This window comes from Mya arenaria, chromosome 6 (assembly GCF_026914265.1).
Source record: "Mya arenaria isolate MELC-2E11 chromosome 6, ASM2691426v1".
Classification (NCBI taxonomy): domain Eukaryota; kingdom Metazoa; phylum Mollusca; class Bivalvia; order Myida; family Myidae; genus Mya; species Mya arenaria.
In genome coordinates this window covers 56,079,391-56,096,962 of record NC_069127.1, presented here as the reverse complement: position 1 = coordinate 56,096,962, position 17,572 = coordinate 56,079,391, and the positions used below count along the sequence as shown (strand labels likewise).

At 34.0% G+C, this 17,572-nt stretch overlaps 1 protein-coding gene across 1 annotated transcript; it reads left to right on the top strand.

Moving 5' to 3' along the window:
• Positions 1-328: 328 nt before the first annotated feature.
• LOC128239277 (hepatocyte growth factor receptor-like) lies at positions 329-17,157 on the top strand. Its single transcript, XM_052955848.1, has 18 exons — positions 329-1,470; positions 1,714-1,869; positions 2,031-2,165; positions 2,537-2,686; positions 4,262-4,404; positions 4,713-4,877; positions 5,562-5,658; positions 5,928-6,212; positions 6,469-6,645; positions 6,749-7,011; positions 7,339-7,472; positions 7,858-7,959; positions 9,915-9,992; positions 10,375-10,559; positions 11,126-11,235; positions 11,667-11,829; positions 12,382-12,518; positions 13,027-17,157. The coding sequence occupies exons 1-18, from the start codon at positions 496-498 to the stop codon at positions 13,316-13,318; spliced, it is 3,747 nt and encodes a 1,248-aa protein (XP_052811808.1). The 5' UTR covers positions 329-495; the 3' UTR covers positions 13,319-17,157.
• Positions 17,158-17,572: the final 415 nt, after the last annotated feature.

Genomic DNA, 17,572 nt, shown 5'->3' with positions numbered 1-17,572 from the left:
AGGTGTCTGGGCATCGTATGAGAAATACTTTTCAAATTTGAAACACAATTCAGCGATTTCATTGCCTCAATGAATAAGGAAGAGCAATTTGTAAATCGAAGTATTATACAAGGCGTAAAATTAAGCAGTCCTCCATTTTTGATGTAATCGTGTACAAATTATTAAAACGGATACAAAGACTTGCGTCACTTAAGATGCATTAACAAACCCGTTTCCTTCGATTCAAAATTTGATTGCTTAGTTGTTGTTCCAAGTATATCCTGTTACATAGACCTAAACGCTTGAAAACCGACAATGTTAGTGATCACAAGTAAATAGTATGATAACTTAAGACGGAAGTTTTTTTTCTTCACATGTTTTAAACGTTGAGAGATTGACAAATCAATGTGTAGCATTAGCATAATTATGCAAACTGTGCGTTTAAATATGGCTTACAGAATATGAGTATGTATTTTTTACGATTTAAAACGTAGACGATAATGATTAAAGGACAAAATGGATATGCAAAAATCAGTAATTAAACGACTTTTAATTTTCTCCATTTTAAATTTATGTGTTAATTATACTCAAGGAAAGAGATTTGTAAGCAACGGAACTATTACTGGAACTAAGATTTCTCCGTCAGGAGAATTGTTTGTGACGCACGGAAATACAGTTGTTTCCCTCTCGGCAAATCTTTCTGTTATAGACAAGGTTCAAATAGGTATGACTGAGGTTAATAAAGTTACGGTACTGGATTTAGTGACCTCAACGTCCGAAAAAACGACGTTGCTGTTGGCTTTAAAGTCAGGAAACGGGAACATTTTTACTGTTTCATCATTTAATAACAGTCTTAACGCAAACGTTGTGGATGTTGACTTTAAAGAGTTTTCTGACATAGCATCGCATTCGTTGGTATTTCAAATTGGAAAAGATTCCTGGAATGTGATTTTTGCGAAATCAGTGAACCTTCGCACATCTCGTGGATGGTCACGTCTCTTTGCCGTATATGAGATAGGAAAAAATGTATCATACAATATTCGTCTTCTTGATATCTACAAGTTGCATTCATCATTCAAATTTGATATTCTATACGAGTTCAAGAATGGATCAAACGCATACTTTATTGTGAAATACTATACCGTACTATACCCTCTAGATTCGTACATGTACTCATTCATCCGTTTATCCCTCTCAGGGACTCTAGTAGAATTACCGTTCCGAGTTACAAACGCAAACATGTCATTCGTTTGTGCAAACCTATATGACAAAAACAACACCGATAAAACGTTACTTCTCCTGTACAAAGACGCTTCAAACCATTCCAATGATTCCATTCTTTACCATGTTGCCATCGGGAACTTAAACGAGGAGTTGGATGAAGCTTTGCGGGGTTGCATAGAAGAAGGGCGTGGGGCGTCACTCTATTGGCTTAATCGCCCTACCCCTACCAGCTGCGCTCCAGACACTGCATGTCCTTGTTACGTCATGGTTTGTGCTTTTGATAATGTAATTATACATACTTATAAGCTGTAAAGTTGTTTCATACTTACTAAGTAGCACTGTTAATTAAGCAATAAATAGCTGGTAGGTGTTTATACCTAAATAAAGCATATTCATTTCATTTGCATTAATACAAACCCATAGATAGCACAAAAATCAATGTAATGTAATATATTCTGCGTTCCTTTTCCATTGTAATATGTACATATATAGTTCCAGATTCTTTTACAGAAAAATTACAGCGGAATTTCATCGGCAAAAATCCTCACTCTTGCCCCAGCTACCTATCCCTTATTTCTTGAAAGGGATGTGCTTGCCATGGTTGTAGGCGAGGAAAATCAAAACACGGTCATTTTCTTCTTGTTTGACTCAGGGGTCGTACGAAAGGTAAGAGCACGTCATATAAAGGGTCTTTGCATTTGCAAATGAAAGCTGGTCGGTAATAAAGTGCACACACAGCCTAAAACGTGCAGAAGACTAACCCAGAAAAACAGACTACGTTTAAATAATGTAATCCGTATCCAAATTGACAAATATGATAATTTCAGGTAAAATACGGGTTGTTTCCGGACATTCTGGCTACAATTAAAGTGAAAGATGCGGAATCGGAAACAAGGCTGGACATCACAAACGCTGCCCTGTGGCTTGCTGCAGAAGGACTGTATGTCAGGTTTGGAAGACAGGTGATGTTTATACGCGTAATTAAATCACTTTTGATACGTTTTAAACAGTTTGTGCATTGTCGTATTTCATATTTCCTTATCATTTTATAAGGAAATTTCAATATTAATTGATATTTTTTTATCCCTTCACCTGTTGCTACATTCCAAGGTCAGTTCTTACTTCAAACTGTTTTATTCTTCAAAAATAATTGTAATTATCTTTGAAACAGATACTTGTTATCACTTAACTCTGTTTTGCTATTTGTTCATTATCAATTACACAATGATTACTTTGCCTTATACCATACATTGTGTTTTGTCCTCTTGAAGGACTCTTAAGGTTTTCTTTATGTGACGACTTCTTAATAAAAGTGTTTCTTTCGTAATTACAGTTGATCCTCATGAACACAAACACGTGCAACATGCACGGAGACGATGCAAGCTGCTGGCGGGACACAAGTGCGTGTGTCTGGTGTTTGGAATCAAGCTCAAACTCATGCGTTGCTATAGAGGACTGCAGTGGAGCACATATTCAATACTTGGTGATAATTGTGGCTTATTTATCTGAATCAGCTATTCTTAAATTAAAAACAAATGAGTATAGTATTAATTATTTTTGGCTTGTGAGAGTTTTTAGTACTCGTGGACTTACTGAACGGGGGTAAATGCATTGGCTTGAATTAGGCGAAATATTAATGTCGGTGTGTACTCATATGATGAGCAAATTACGAGGATCGGGAGTAAACGACCGGGACGCAAACCCATTTGGTAGCAAACCACGTGGATAAATACCAGGTGATCACAGGTTTGAGCAGCCACCAGGGTCACATGACGATGACCTCAACGAGGCGGACCAATTGGGATTTGAGGTTGAATTCGAAAGCGATACGGCGGAACGGACTTAGATACTGTTCCTATAACGATAAGCTTCAGCACATGGAATGTGCTGCTTAAAGCGAAGAGTGACTTAAGTACTGATTTTGAAAAAAATATCCTTGATAACAATCCCATATCCTTTTTGAAATTGCTAAAAGGTTGTCAGCGTAATGATATAAAGGAACCCCTGAGTATGAACCCTTAAATATGGCGGAACCATTTTCGAGGTTTTTTGTTTAGAGATAATAACGCAAATCTGACTGATATAGCTTGCGATGGGGATATGATAGATGATAAATACGACAACCTTTTAACTTCTGAAATTACTGGAAAGGGAGTTACTAAACATTTTCTAAAATTAAATAGCGGGAAATCTCAGATGACTGATGTATTTGGTCTTGACTTTTACAAGGGCTCAGGACATATTATTATATTACAATCTTGCGTCCATGAGTTAAAAAGGTTTTAAATACGGGCAGTTTTCAAGATATATGAAGGAATAGTATTATTGCACCAAAGTGCAATCACACTCTAAACAGATCCGTCTAACTATAGGGGCATATCTCTTATCAACGTTATGTACTCAATATTTTCAATTTAATAAAATATATGAGGTACAGGCGGGCATCCGTGATGGATATACGATAACGGACAATATATTTACATTGCAAAGTATGGTAAAACATATCCTAGTAAACCTTGGGATAAATTTTGCCAATCCTTATTTTTCCAAAAGGCCTTTAGTGAATTGATGCAAATTATTTTTTGCTAGTTTTTTTTTAAATATAGGGCTCAAGGAATTATTGTTAGTGTATAAATGTATATGTATAATGTATATGTATTCAAATTAAGGCGGATCTGTGAGTCAGTGACGATAAAATAAGCCCGCCCTTCACATGTAGCGTAGGCACAAGGGGACGTAACTCGTTCGAATTTTGTTAATTTATACATGTATAAATTTTCTTCCTTGCTTATGTCTAAAGTAGGCAGGGATATTGTTGGTCACAAAATGCTTGCTGAAAAGGCCCGGGTATCAGTTAATGATATAAATAATTCAATGAAAACTACAAGGAAAACAACAGTAGTCAGTAACAACACATCAAAAATATTGTAATGTTTTTTTATTTCGTATAATGGGTCAAAGGCATTTTTATTCACAAATAAACTTGAAATAAAACTTGATTTTTGTTGTTTTGTGTGTATTTATATATATATATATATATATATATATAATCTAACAGGGGGATCCCCCGAGCGCCTCATCCGTTATTCCTCAAACGTCCTCACTGGTGCCTGGCTCTGTGTTCCGCATCCATGGCGTTAATTTGGACATGGCCAAAACGATTGCTATCGATGTGGCCGGTGAACAGTGCCATGTTCAACGGTAAGTCTTGACTTTTAATGTTGCAAAATTGGACCCTCGAAATACGGGTGGTTTGATTATTCTAAAATATTTTGTTCTAAACACTTGTTTTCATAGACATCTTGTCGTGCTCGTATATATTGAGTCTATTGAACGACATTATAACAGGTTTGATTAACAATGCCAAAAATGGCTTATTTGTTGTAACATATTTAACATACTTAATGAATTAAATATTATATCCTGACAATTTCACAAAGTTTGGATCTGTGCTTTCGGCACCTCTCTGTTTCGTGAGTTATGTTTGACAAAATTGTTTTATGTTTTAGGGAGACAATTAGTTCCAGTGATTTCCTCTGTGTTTTACTGACTGGAGTTCAGACAACTATAAATACAAGTATGAATATTGCCATCGATGATGTAACCAAGACGGTCATTTTAAAAGTATCGCCACCAGCTTATCTCAAACACAGAGTTATTACTGCTATTCCAAGGTTTGTCAAATTCTGAAGTGTTAAAGTGGCACTCATATTAATAATCCATGCATACACATCTACTACACACATCAATTTTGACTAATACACCTTTAACTACTTACTGAATAATGCATTTATGGAAAATATTAATTACTGATAACAAGATTGTAACCGTGTATTTTAGCAGAAAAAGCAAACATATTAAATGATTGGTGAATGCCAAATAATTTACTGTGGTTTACTATAGTCTCATAAGGTAGAAATACAGTGTTTTATGCTCATTTCTTTCAAATTTAACTCGGTATCCTTCATAAGAACCATTGTTTTCGACATTCACTAATCCTTTTTGGAATATTAAAATAATGTTATTATTTGTGGTAAATCTTATTTGGGAGTAAAAGTACATCTTTTAAAGAATAACGTCCGAGATAAAAATACATATGTTTGTCAGTACTTGGGAAACTCATGATGTACGGGTATTCGGAGTAACAAAAAATAGTTTTACAACCTAATGTGTGTGGACGACATACATTTCAGGTATGAGATTTCCATTTGTTTAAAGGTTAACATCGAATTAAAGGATTGACGAAGAAACTTTTTTAGTCATACTATTTAAAGATTTTGTATCACAGAAAAGCGTTGTGTATTTAGATAATGTTATGTTCTACTACATTTACTTTCTTTTACGAATTATATTTTTAGTGGCGGAATTCGAGTTACAATACGTGGCAACAACCTTACTAGTTTAGGAATGACCTATATCGTCTTTAAAACTGAATCAGGAAAAATTGTTTCTCGGGTAAGGATTTTGCCAATTATAATCTAGTGCAAATTCCGTATTATAAAACAATTTACATTGGAATCGTCCTAGAAATATTTTGGAACCTGGCGTCTACTTTTAATATTTATATAACAAAAAATGAACATATGAATTCCTCCATTATCGTATGTATCCCTCAATGATGAATATTTGAGATTCGACAGATTATCAAGTTAAGTAATTTGTTGATATATAATGCCCAAGCCTAGCCACAAGGTCTGGTCAAAGTTATAGATCAAAACTTACAGAGAGGTGCCATGTGTGAAACAAGCACGAGCACAAATCTTCATTGCGATACACCCCAGTTGATTGGTGGCAACGGTTTGAAAAACTCAACGGTCTACATATCTCTGGAATATGTCCTTTGTACAAATTTGTCATATCTTGGTGATATCAATGAATCACATGACGAAAACAGCCTTTATGTACACATAGCGGAAGACCCAGTTGTATATGGTTTTGAAGACCTTGGGCAGGTACAGAATATGTGCGAAGTACTGTGGAATGAAGATGCAGTCACATTTGTACTCAAGGTAACGGCTGATATATCATCGTTCAAAACATAAGAATATCAATAACTGTTTTGCTTATAAAACTGTATCAACTCAAACAATGTGTCTACTTTGGATGCGTGTGTGTTATATCAATTACAATGAACTAGGAAGTAATAATTAAATGTAACTTATTTCCTTTCGAAACTTTAAGACGCATAGCAAAAGATTTCGACGCAAAATTAAATTTTCAAGTCTATAACATCTTCATTTACACTATATGATATTAACATTTCAGGGAAAAGGACTACTGAATGTCAATAAAGAAGACATCCGGGTAAAAGTGTATAAAATTGGTCAGGTGAACGTTTCCAAGGTAACGAATGAGGAGTTGAACTGCTCAATACACGCTGACGTGCTCTATGACAAGCTACGACTCTTTTCTATAAGACAAGAGGGCTGGATGCAAGTCATGGTAACAGAACAACACGAATACCTTTCAACTTTTGCGAAAATAAAATATATGTTATTGTACGTTTCTCTCCGTAAAGATTAGTGCGTATGTGTGTATGCTTCAGGTTACAATTGGAGACAATCTAATGTACCACCCTGGATTCCTTCATCTTAACCCAGTCGAACTATTAGAAGCAAGCTCCACAATTCCAACAGGATCAATCGGCTTAACCAATTCAACAAAGCAGCTACCCAGTGTCGGCTCGGAAGGACACGGCTCAACAGTAATTGCGGTCATCATGGTGGTGGTTGGTGTAGTTGTGATAGGATGTATAAGTATGTTCATCTACAGAAAGGTTTCGAATCGCTCCCACAGAAACATATTTAGGTAAAGAACCTTTCTCTGTTAGCGCTTTTCTTTCAGTTTTTATGCGGCGCTTAATTAAAGCAACAGCTGTCTTGAAAATATAAACAAAACTTTAAATTCTGGTGAACAACAATCTTCTTGTGATTTGGCAATTGAAGAAAAATAATAACATTGTTTCTACATAAAGTCATATTAACATTGTTCAAGTTACTTGGAAGAAAAATGTAAAAGGTATTATTTAATTATTTAAAATTATGTTTGGCACACGTCTTTCGTGCCACCTAACAAGGTATTTGATCACTTCGCTTGTTTTTGTTCATAGCTTTATTGCATTATTTCCTTCTCTAGAGGACGGTTGGAGAGGGACCGTCCCTCCATTGTGAGATACCGCGTGGAGCGGGTGCATACAGAGGATCCGAGCGCCCAGTATAGTCACAGTCTCTCCAACAGAGATATTTCCTTAGACGACCGGCTTCTTTCTGGTTAATATGCATTGAAAAATACATTTATTCGTGATTGGATTAGAAAAAAGTGCTGTCTCATCTATTACAAACAGCTTCATTTGGCATTATGCACGCCAAATATTTTAATTCATTCACAACTGTTAAATTATTTCAAATAATGTTGAGCAGCTTTCCTTGTCACAATTATTCCATTCAGTTTTGAATAGTATTACATTAATTTCCTCAAATCTTGACATTTTCAAAACTCTCCGAACACAGGGCACTTTAATACTTTGCTCTATCGAAAATACTTGAATGAGAAAGAGAATTGCAACAGTTAAACTTTTTTAATGTCACAAAACGATATTGTTCCTTCATAAACTGTATGTAAAAACAATATATACGTATCATATTTTATATCCAGACGCATTGGAAGATTCTACTGCTAACCTCATTAAAAGGTTTGAAGATGAAAGACTACTCATCAAAAGGGAGCTATTGTGTTTGGAAAACCTCATTGGAAAAGGTTAAGTATTTGTTATTGTGTTATATTGATATATGAGGTATTTATAACAGTACAAAGAAATGTAAAGGTTCTGTTTCTGATAAGGTTTTTGCAGTAACATTGACTAAAAATGATGTTCCTGATGCAAAGTTTTTCACAGCATTCAGTTCTTGAATTTAAGTGGTGGACTCAGTGCCGAGTTTTAACTTTATCTGGGAAAATACCAGAACTAATTAACAGGTAATCAATTTATGCATATATGTTAACATTGAAGTACACGTGTAATAATTTAGTCTGTCACTCTTGCTCCCTTAATCCACATCCGACAGTAATAATATAGCACCAGCGGGTTAAATGCCCGTAAGACATTTCAACGTTGCATGCTTTTTGTATGCAGAATACAAATTCGCTGACTCTGCAAATGGTGCACTCTGTAAAAGGATTGATATAAATGACTAAATTGATAAAAGGTGATGCAAGTGTTAGATTTATATAGATAAACCTCACTCAGAAGCTTCCCAAACGACATTTGTTTTCTTTCTTATACGGTATGTATACCCTTTTTCTCTTATGTGCACTCATTTGAGTGGAATTCGCTTGACATCTGGTCGCTGCATTTCAATTGCATTAAAAGTATCCCTATCAGTTGTTTGAACTTGTGTGGCTGTAAATATATTCATTAATTTATCTATAAGATATACAGCTTACTGAAATAAGATAACATGCAAACACTGGAAAACACCATAACTACTAAGATATCATCAGTAGATACACTTGAATTAATGACAAACATGAGTATGAATGTTCACACGTAAAGGTCTTCCTTAATTATATAAAGTTATGAATATATACGCATATGTCACATTTCCTGTAAGAATCTGAGTAGTGTGTTTTTTCTGTATTTTGGTGAGTTGAAACTGATTTGTCATACTGCAAGAGAGTCTCTGAACTTAAAACAATGTTTTTTATACAAACGCAGCTCTTGGTGTTGGGGCCTTCCTATTTCGTGAATATGTATCAATCTGCAGCAAAATCATAACTATATTAAAATCACCTGCAATAGTTCTAGTAAACAAATTGTTATTGCCACAATAGTATTTAATTTGTATACTTATTTAGTTATAAGGTTTCTATTTGCATTTTCCCATTGCCACTAAACCGGGTTTATGTTTAAACTTTTTGCTACTGAGCATGTTTCTGTAGCTTTTTGGATATATATTCTATTAATTGAAGCATACCAAATGAACATATTTTCATTTTTGATTAAACCTATCTGGCTATATTACATTCAGTTTTAAAGTAGTAGTAGTAGTAGTAGTAGTAGTAGTAGTAGTAGTAGTAGTAGTAGTAGTAGTAGTTATAGTAGTAGTAGTAGTAGTAGTAGTTATAGTAGTAGTAGTAGTTGTAGTACTAGTAGTAATAGTAGAAATAGTAGAAATAGTAGTTGTTGTAGTAGCAGCAGAAGTAGTAGTAGAAGTTTTTTAAACTTGTAAAACCAGTTTTTTTTAAGACATCTAAATTGAAAAGTAGAACTTAAGTGTAGGAAATTTTACTTGCAAAATTCAGCATGCAAATTTTCGTTTACGTTTTACGTTTATGTTTACTTTATCTAGAAACATAATATTGTTTACGATTAATCCAATGTGTTAATCTAGTTAAAAACGTTCAGGAAGATGTCATGGACATACATGCGATTATATGTGCTTACAAGTGCTTACATGCGCCTGTTTGTGCTTCCATGTCCTTACATGTGTTCTTTTGTTGTTTACATGTGTTTACATGTGCCTGTATATGCTTTCATGTGCTGACGGGTGCTTATATGTGCCTACATGTGCCTGTTTATGCTTGTATGTGTTAACAGGTGTTAATAAGTACTTACATGTGATTATATATGCTTACATGCGCATGTAAATGCTTTCATCTGCTTACGGGTGCTAATATGTGCTTACATGCGTTTCATATCTACTTATTTTCAGGTCACTTTGGCTCAGTGTACAAGGGTTCGATGATCATTGATGATATAAAAAGAAAAGTCGCTGTTAAAACTCTATGTGGTAAGTAAAGTATATGTTATAACGCGGGTTAAACAAAACGTCCAAAAAAGGTGACAATACATGGAAATGACTTCAAAGATATTGCATTTATATTCATTATCCCTTCAGGATATTTACTGGAAAAAAATCCAAAATAAACACAACAAGTTTGTGTGCACTCGCGCGGGTCAGTATGAAATGAAAACACTTGTTTCGGTCTGATTGACAATGTTCATTGACAGTAATGAAACGTGCAACACTTTCGAACATTAACTTTATAAAATAGCGTCAATTATCGGTGAGGGTTGGGTTGGCGCCATGAGTGGTGGGTGGATCGACTTGATCAATTGCCTTTACATACAATTTCTTTTGAAATATCAAAGGTAACGTTTTCAATATCTAGAGAGTGAACAGACGGAAATGAACGTGCCGCAATTCCTGAAGGAAGCCTACCTGATGAGGAATTTTGACCATCCAAACGTCATGTGTCTGCTGGCTATTTGTTTGGAAAATGAGGAAATGCCTTTGATTGTTCTGCCTTATATGGAACATGGCGATCTCTTGTCATACCTACATGATGAAACTCACGTACGTTTCTAAATATACACAAACGACTGATATGTGCTGCATGCATTGACAAGTATCTGATATACTTTGCCCAGCATAGCTTCTGTCATATAGGCAGGAAGCGACTAAATACATAAGTATTAGGATATGTATGACACATTGTTTGGAGGATAGTGGTTTCACAATAGTCAGGACAACTAGTGTTAGCAAAATCTGACCAATACAAGAGCGAACAACTCATGATGTTTGTCCGAAATGCGACATTGAGTGCTCTTCCCTACCTATTTATAGAATACATAAAAAATAATTATTAAGTTTATTATTCTACATAGTTTGTATTTTGTTAAACACTTATTGTATCGCATTAGTGGCCGATCATCGGAATAATCTATTTGGGAAAATCACTGTAGCTCTCTGAATAATGTGAACAATAAAAGTTGTTATAATTATTTAGAGTGCATAAGTATAATTTTTGAAAGTATCAGCAATATGATCAAATCGCCATTTTCACAAAAAACTGTTTGGTAACAATATTGTGATGTGTCATAACATTGAAGTGACCAAGTTTGTTCTTTGTTTTCCTGCAGATTCCAACCATTAAGGACTTGGTCTCGTTCGCCCTTGACATTGCTAAAGGTATGGAGTATCTAGCAGAGCTCAAGTTTGTACATCGAGATCTTGCCGCAAGAAATTGTATGTACGTATAAATGTGTGCTTTTAGTTGTTTTCGATATGTAGCATGTCCCTTGAAAATGTCGGATCGTATTTTGTTTTACAAAGCGTCTTGCGATAGTTAGTACAACATTTTCTTTTGACAACTGTTCAAATACAAACACACCCTGAAAAGAAATTCGTTACAAGCATAAACTATATCTAACGTATTGTTTGCATTGAAACTGTTTATTTACAGTATTGAAAAATGCATCATTGTCATCGCTCCCTAAATACGGCTTTTGAAAGCGGTATGCATTCTCAAGACATATCAGTTAGGATCGCAAAGAACATAAAAAAAACATGAAATACACTGTGCACGTTTTTATAGCCACAATATGAAATCATGAATACAGTCGATATAGAAGTTTCTTTAATTATAACCCGACGCTTTAAACGTCTTTAATTGTTGAAAAGGTTAGGCGAAAATTACCAAGTAAAAGTCGCGGACTTCGGGTTGTCACGTGACATTTATGAGAGCACTTACTACACCACACACGCAAAGGGCGCCCAACTACCGATCAAGTGGATGGCCATAGAAAGTTTGTCCAGCGGCGTCTTCAACGAGAAGAGTGATGTGGTATGATCTGTATTAAAAAAAAAATTTTTTTTGCGTGTATGCACATATCGTCCACCGGATCAATTTATTCCTTCCCCAGACAAGATAAAGTTTCCCCCGATGGGAAGTTTACTTCGGAAGGGTATGTCCATATGTATACACTCATAAATTAAATTAAATCTAGAAAATAACCCAGGGATTTTGTTGTTTTAGATTTAAATCTTCGAATTTATTTTTGAACATAGCTAAACACAATATTCAGATAGATCATCATAAAATGTAGGATCAACAAAGATACTATAATACTAGTAAACTATTTTAGCCTAAAAACTTTAAGTGTTATGAATAGTTCGTTTTAAACAGATACCGAACATGAATGGAGATTATCGTATATTGTCGTGGATAAGTGTAATATTTTTCGCCATTTATTTTGAGTGGTCTTTCGGCTTTACGCCTTGAGATATGATGACTTAGATGTTTGTCCGTATATTTTCGTGGACAACTATATTATTTCACGCCATTAAATTGAAAACCGTCTCTTGAAGGCTTATTAGTATTCCCGTCTGTTTGCAGTGGTCTTTTGGTGTAACGCTGTGGGAGTTGATGACTCGAGGTGTCCGTCCGTACACCGTCGTAGACAACTGGGATATGGAAAAATATATCAAGTCTGGTCGGCGACTACCACAACCCAGATACTCGCCCTCACCTTTGTATGTTCAGCTGTTTGTCATAAAAATAAAATTATACTCCCTTTACCCATCAAGACTTGTTTCTAGTATAAGAGATGCAGGACTGTTCGATTTCGCAAGCATGTTTGTACCTTCGATACCGCTCAACCAAGGGCGATATAACTCGTTACAAATGTGTTAGGTTGTTTTAGTCCCTTGGTTATGTTCACTGTAGAGTATGTTTATGGTCTTGCCCATGTCCAATGTTGTGCCTTACCAGCTTCCAAAATGAGGTATTTAAGTCTTAAATATCATACAATTGTCTTAGTAAAATGCTTTACGACGTACGTTTGATAAAATGTTTCAGATTAACGTTGAATCTAAAAGATACGTCAGGCTGTGTTGAATTGTAAACAAAATAATATGTAATGCCCTAGGCAGAGCATTTCACACATCTGTTTCACATAGCATTTTTGGACAACTAAACCTGTTCTCCCTATTTGCAGCCCATTGCATTTATCTAAATGTTATTTTTTTTTCTTTTTGTCAGATACCGACTCATGCGGAGATGCTGGCTAGAGACACCGGGCAAGAGACCGTCATTCGCAGATATACGGCAGTGTATCTCAGGCATGTTAGAGCGCGTGCAGCTTCAGCTAGGAGCAGCTGAGTACGAGGCAGATATTGGGGCAGTGTATGTGAACTTGAATATGGGGTCGCAGTATGTATACACTAATCAGGATATAGAGGGCAGTGTTGATCAGATTGACTCTGCTGAAGCAGTTGACGACTCCGAGAGGTGTGATATGAATGAAATCGTTAACGATCTATCTGAAACATAAATGCATATGCTTTGTAGGACTAAGGAATTTTACTGGCTCAATTACTCTTGACTTGCCCACATAGCACAAAATGCTAAACTGATCTATTTACCCTATACCTTTTCGGCTCAAGGCACTTCCGGAAGTAATAATCGACTGTCTCAGTCCGTTTCATTAACTTTATGTTGATATGACACTTTGCGGGAGAATAATAATACGTATGACTTTATCACGCGAGACGGTCGACCTCAAGCCTAGATTACGAAGCGCTTAAAGGTTTAAGCATGTCTCAAAACTTAGCCAAAAACGTTTTACACATATAAATATATATTCGTTTTTGGTATTGATTTTCATCAAAGTTAAAGTAAGTATTCTTTACAGAAAAATATTTGTGACTTTTGTACCTTCCAAGAACTTCCATGTTTTGTTTTTGTAAGCATTAGCTCATTGTATTAGTTTGAATACGTATTCTTTACAGAAAACATATTTGTGATTCCCTATATTGAATGTAGTGTTATCATTTTCCTTTATCTATAATATATATTTTACTTGTTTAATTTAGATGTTCGCGATATAAACAAGTGCTTTTATGAAAATGTTCATGTCCATTGCATGTGTTTTATTTGTATATGCTGAATGTATTCTATAAAAAAAAATGTATATATCCCCGGTTCCAGGATTATAGATGCCACATAAAGATCAAATTTATTCAATGCTGTTTGAATGGTAAACCATGTACGAATAGTAAATTTAATGTATAGAAAAATTACTAGTGGTTACAAACACATTCGTTCTCATAAATAAAACATACTACATACATAATATGTCAAAAGAAAATGATGTTTTCATAGCTTTAATTTCAAAAGCACTGCATCAATTCAAAATGAGTTTTATATTAGTTCGTACAAGTCCCGCGAACGGTTCGAATTATAAAATCTAAGTCACATGAGCAGATTGTCATGCTCATTGTGTCACACCACAATCAATTCATTACGAGAACGCAGCTCAACAACGAACTAATAGGGAACATGATGGCATTAATTGCGATTTATTGTGAAATCACAATCAGTATGGTCATTACCTATTATGTTCTTGATGATGTGTTCTATTGCTTGACGAGGATGAGGTGAAGATCATTTTAAACCATGCATTGAGATTGTGGGAAACCATAATGACACTATCCTATGGCTAAATCTAAACAAGAACGTATATAGAATCGAAATTGTTCATTTGTAGTGTATATATTCGTTGTGATGATTCGCCTATTCATACTATTGTAAATGTTGCTTTCTTTGATCTTGTACAGAATGACATTAATGACTTTATAGATTTAGGAGCAGTTTATTTAGTTGGAGATTCGAACAGAATTTTGTATACTTTAAAACTGGTACTTACTATGCAGAGCTGGATGAAGCCCTGATTTTTAAATACCAAGATACCTTAAAAATATATGTATTAATTATAGTAACAAGTTACTTGATCTTTGTAAACATACAGATTTAGAATTGCAAAATGACAAAAAAAATCTTACAATGATGTAAAGCGTAGAAACATATTTGCAAATAGTAGAGGTGCTTCGGTTATTGATCTATGTAAATGTTTCGATACAATATGAATATAGGCGCTGTTGCTAAGGATGCTTAATCAGAAAATCAAGGGGAAGTTCTACTTATTATTAAAGATATTGCAGCATAAAGAAAAGTCCTGTGTTATAAATTTTAAAAGCTATAATGACTATTCTGAAAATTCTACTTGACTGAGGTAAGAAGAAATAATGTATTCTTTGATATTTTCCTTATTTGTAGAAGACTGAGTGTTATATAATAAGATATATAAGAGTATAAAACGTTGTATAATTATTGATGAAATTGTACTTAGCTTTGTGTTGTTTGCAGATTATATGGTTATACTATTTAATAATTGAGATGCATAACAGCCCAGTTAGGATTTATAACATCATTATTATGAAAGTTAGGGAGTAAGAGTTGATACAGTAAAAAATTAAATCATTTTTAAGGAAAAAAGCATAGTGTTAGACAAAGACAAATTGACATATAATGGGCTTGATATTGAAATTATTTTACATAATAAGAAATTGTGTTTAACTACACTTGGGACTTTAACCTAAGTTAATATATCACTGGTAACAGTTTGAAGACCTTGAATTTATTGCTTAATCATTGTAAAACGTTTAAATTTAAACCAACAATGCTATGTCAACAGTTCAATGTTTTTGTTAGTTCTATTGTATATAGCTCCTCGTATGATTTTTTTTTTTTGGGGGGGGGGGGGTACTTTATATAAACATATATAATACACTTGGAATTATGTTAACGTGTTCTGAATGTACGGATAGGTATAAGTATTGTTGGTATTTATAGTGAGTGTATAAGATATATAGTGTAAATTGGATAAGAACTATAAATTATCAAATTCAGATAATATCATAATACAAAATGAATATAAATAAGCAGTATATTCTTGTAAAAAGGTGCTAAAATGAGGTTTCTAATCTAAAGAACTTGTTTAATACAAATTGTTATGTAAATGAATGGTATAATCTACATCAACATTTTTAATAAGCATGTTTAACATACTGAACATACTGACCGATAGTTTTGTAGAAGAGTGGCTAGCAAGTTTTAACACAAGAAATGCTTTATTTCGCTACAAATTAGTTACGAGAGTTTTCATATGAAAACTTACTGAATATACTACAAGAAAGTCTTCAAACTTATGATATTAGATTACAAATATTTCTAAACTCTTTGTGTATGCATACAGGTATATATGCAAGTTATCGTATTGCTTAATGAAGAATTATATTGTAAATGTTGCAATACGTGAGATTTAGACGATGACTATTAGTCAATATTTATTGATGCATGCTATAGTTGTTTTAGAAATAGTGATGTGGTTAGACCTAGTATGCTAAAATTTATAGAGCTAGTGAAGACTTAAATGAAATTACACTTAGAAATCCAAGCCTTTATTGTAAATTTTCGATACAACATTTTTAATATGTAAATATTTTGTTAAATATTCAGAAATGTATAACAATATGTACATATGTTTTGTTTTAGATTTAATTGATAACTGCTATAGAGGCACTATTTCCCATTTACGTGTTCTATTCAAATGTACTTGCAACCCTGAATATTGAGCTTTTTCACGAAACAGCCGCGGTAATCAAAATATAAAAAATAATCACAAACGATCGCACGCGAATATTGCACAAATTGTAGTTTATAATTAATGTTGTATTTACCAGTTTTAACATAATAATAGGATTCAAGAAATACACATCGACGATTCGTGCATGCACATAAAATTCCTTCATTATATTTTGAATTGTTCGAAATGTTAACAGTTAACTTATCTGATTTTGCTGAACGCCTGTCTCGTGAGCGTTATTTTAACCCCATGTATTAAGTGTCATTTAGACATATTTTCACATAGTTATTCTAGAAATATGCACGCAAATACTTGGAAGAAAAAAACAGCACTTTTTTTATCAAAACACGTGTTTTTAATAAAAGGCCGGAAGTAAACATAAACATGTGATTCGATAGTAAAATCTGGTATAGTTGCGGTTCAAGTAGTTTACTGATATAGAGAGGGGTTTTAATCGAACTAAGTTCAATAACGTCATTAGAGATATAAGACAGTATAAAAAATAGTAGAAAACATGCTACATCATCGTTACATTGAAACTATTTTGTTATATGTTTATGGAAAAAGTATTTCTTTCTTTTTTAAATTACGCTATAATGTATTGTTAATACTTTGTATTATGTAAATTATGTATATTGAAGATATACTATGTACAAGTCAAAAATAAACACTTCTGTCTGCCTGTCTGTCCTGTAATTGTTTTCTTCCATCTAGCTTGATGGTCATAACTCAAGATGTCGCATTTCAATGTCCATCCCTATTACGAAAATGACCGTTTCTAAGTTATCCGTTGGTAAATAGCCATTACATTAGCGCTAGAAAAGATAGCTGTCAATCAAAACTGAAGATGGGTGAACAGAGCATAATGCAGTTTAGTCGTGACGAAAATTACATCAAATTTGCAACTATTAGATACTCATTGTTAATTATATTGGCTAACATTGGAAACGGGTGTAGACTGAGGTAAAAAAAGGCGATAAAGAACCTCATTTCTAGTGAACACTGAAAAAAGCTGAATTTCTATATTTGAAATTTGACATGGAAGATATTTAAAATGTTCTTTAAAAATGTACAGTCAAACCTGGATGATTAGCTACATGC

Excerpts from the sequence above, each read along its gene's own strand:
- LOC128239277 (XM_052955848.1), top strand. The coding sequence starts at position 496 with ATGGATATGCAAAAATCAGTAATTAAACGACTTTTAATTTTCTCCATT. Across the intron at positions 1,870-2,030 it reads ACTCAGGGGTCGTACGAAAG|GTAAAATACGGGTTGTTTCC; the intron begins GTAAGAGCACGT and ends TGATAATTTCAG. Across the intron at positions 9,993-10,374 it reads CGCTGTTAAAACTCTATGTG|AGAGTGAACAGACGGAAATG; the intron begins GTAAGTAAAGTA and ends TTCAATATCTAG.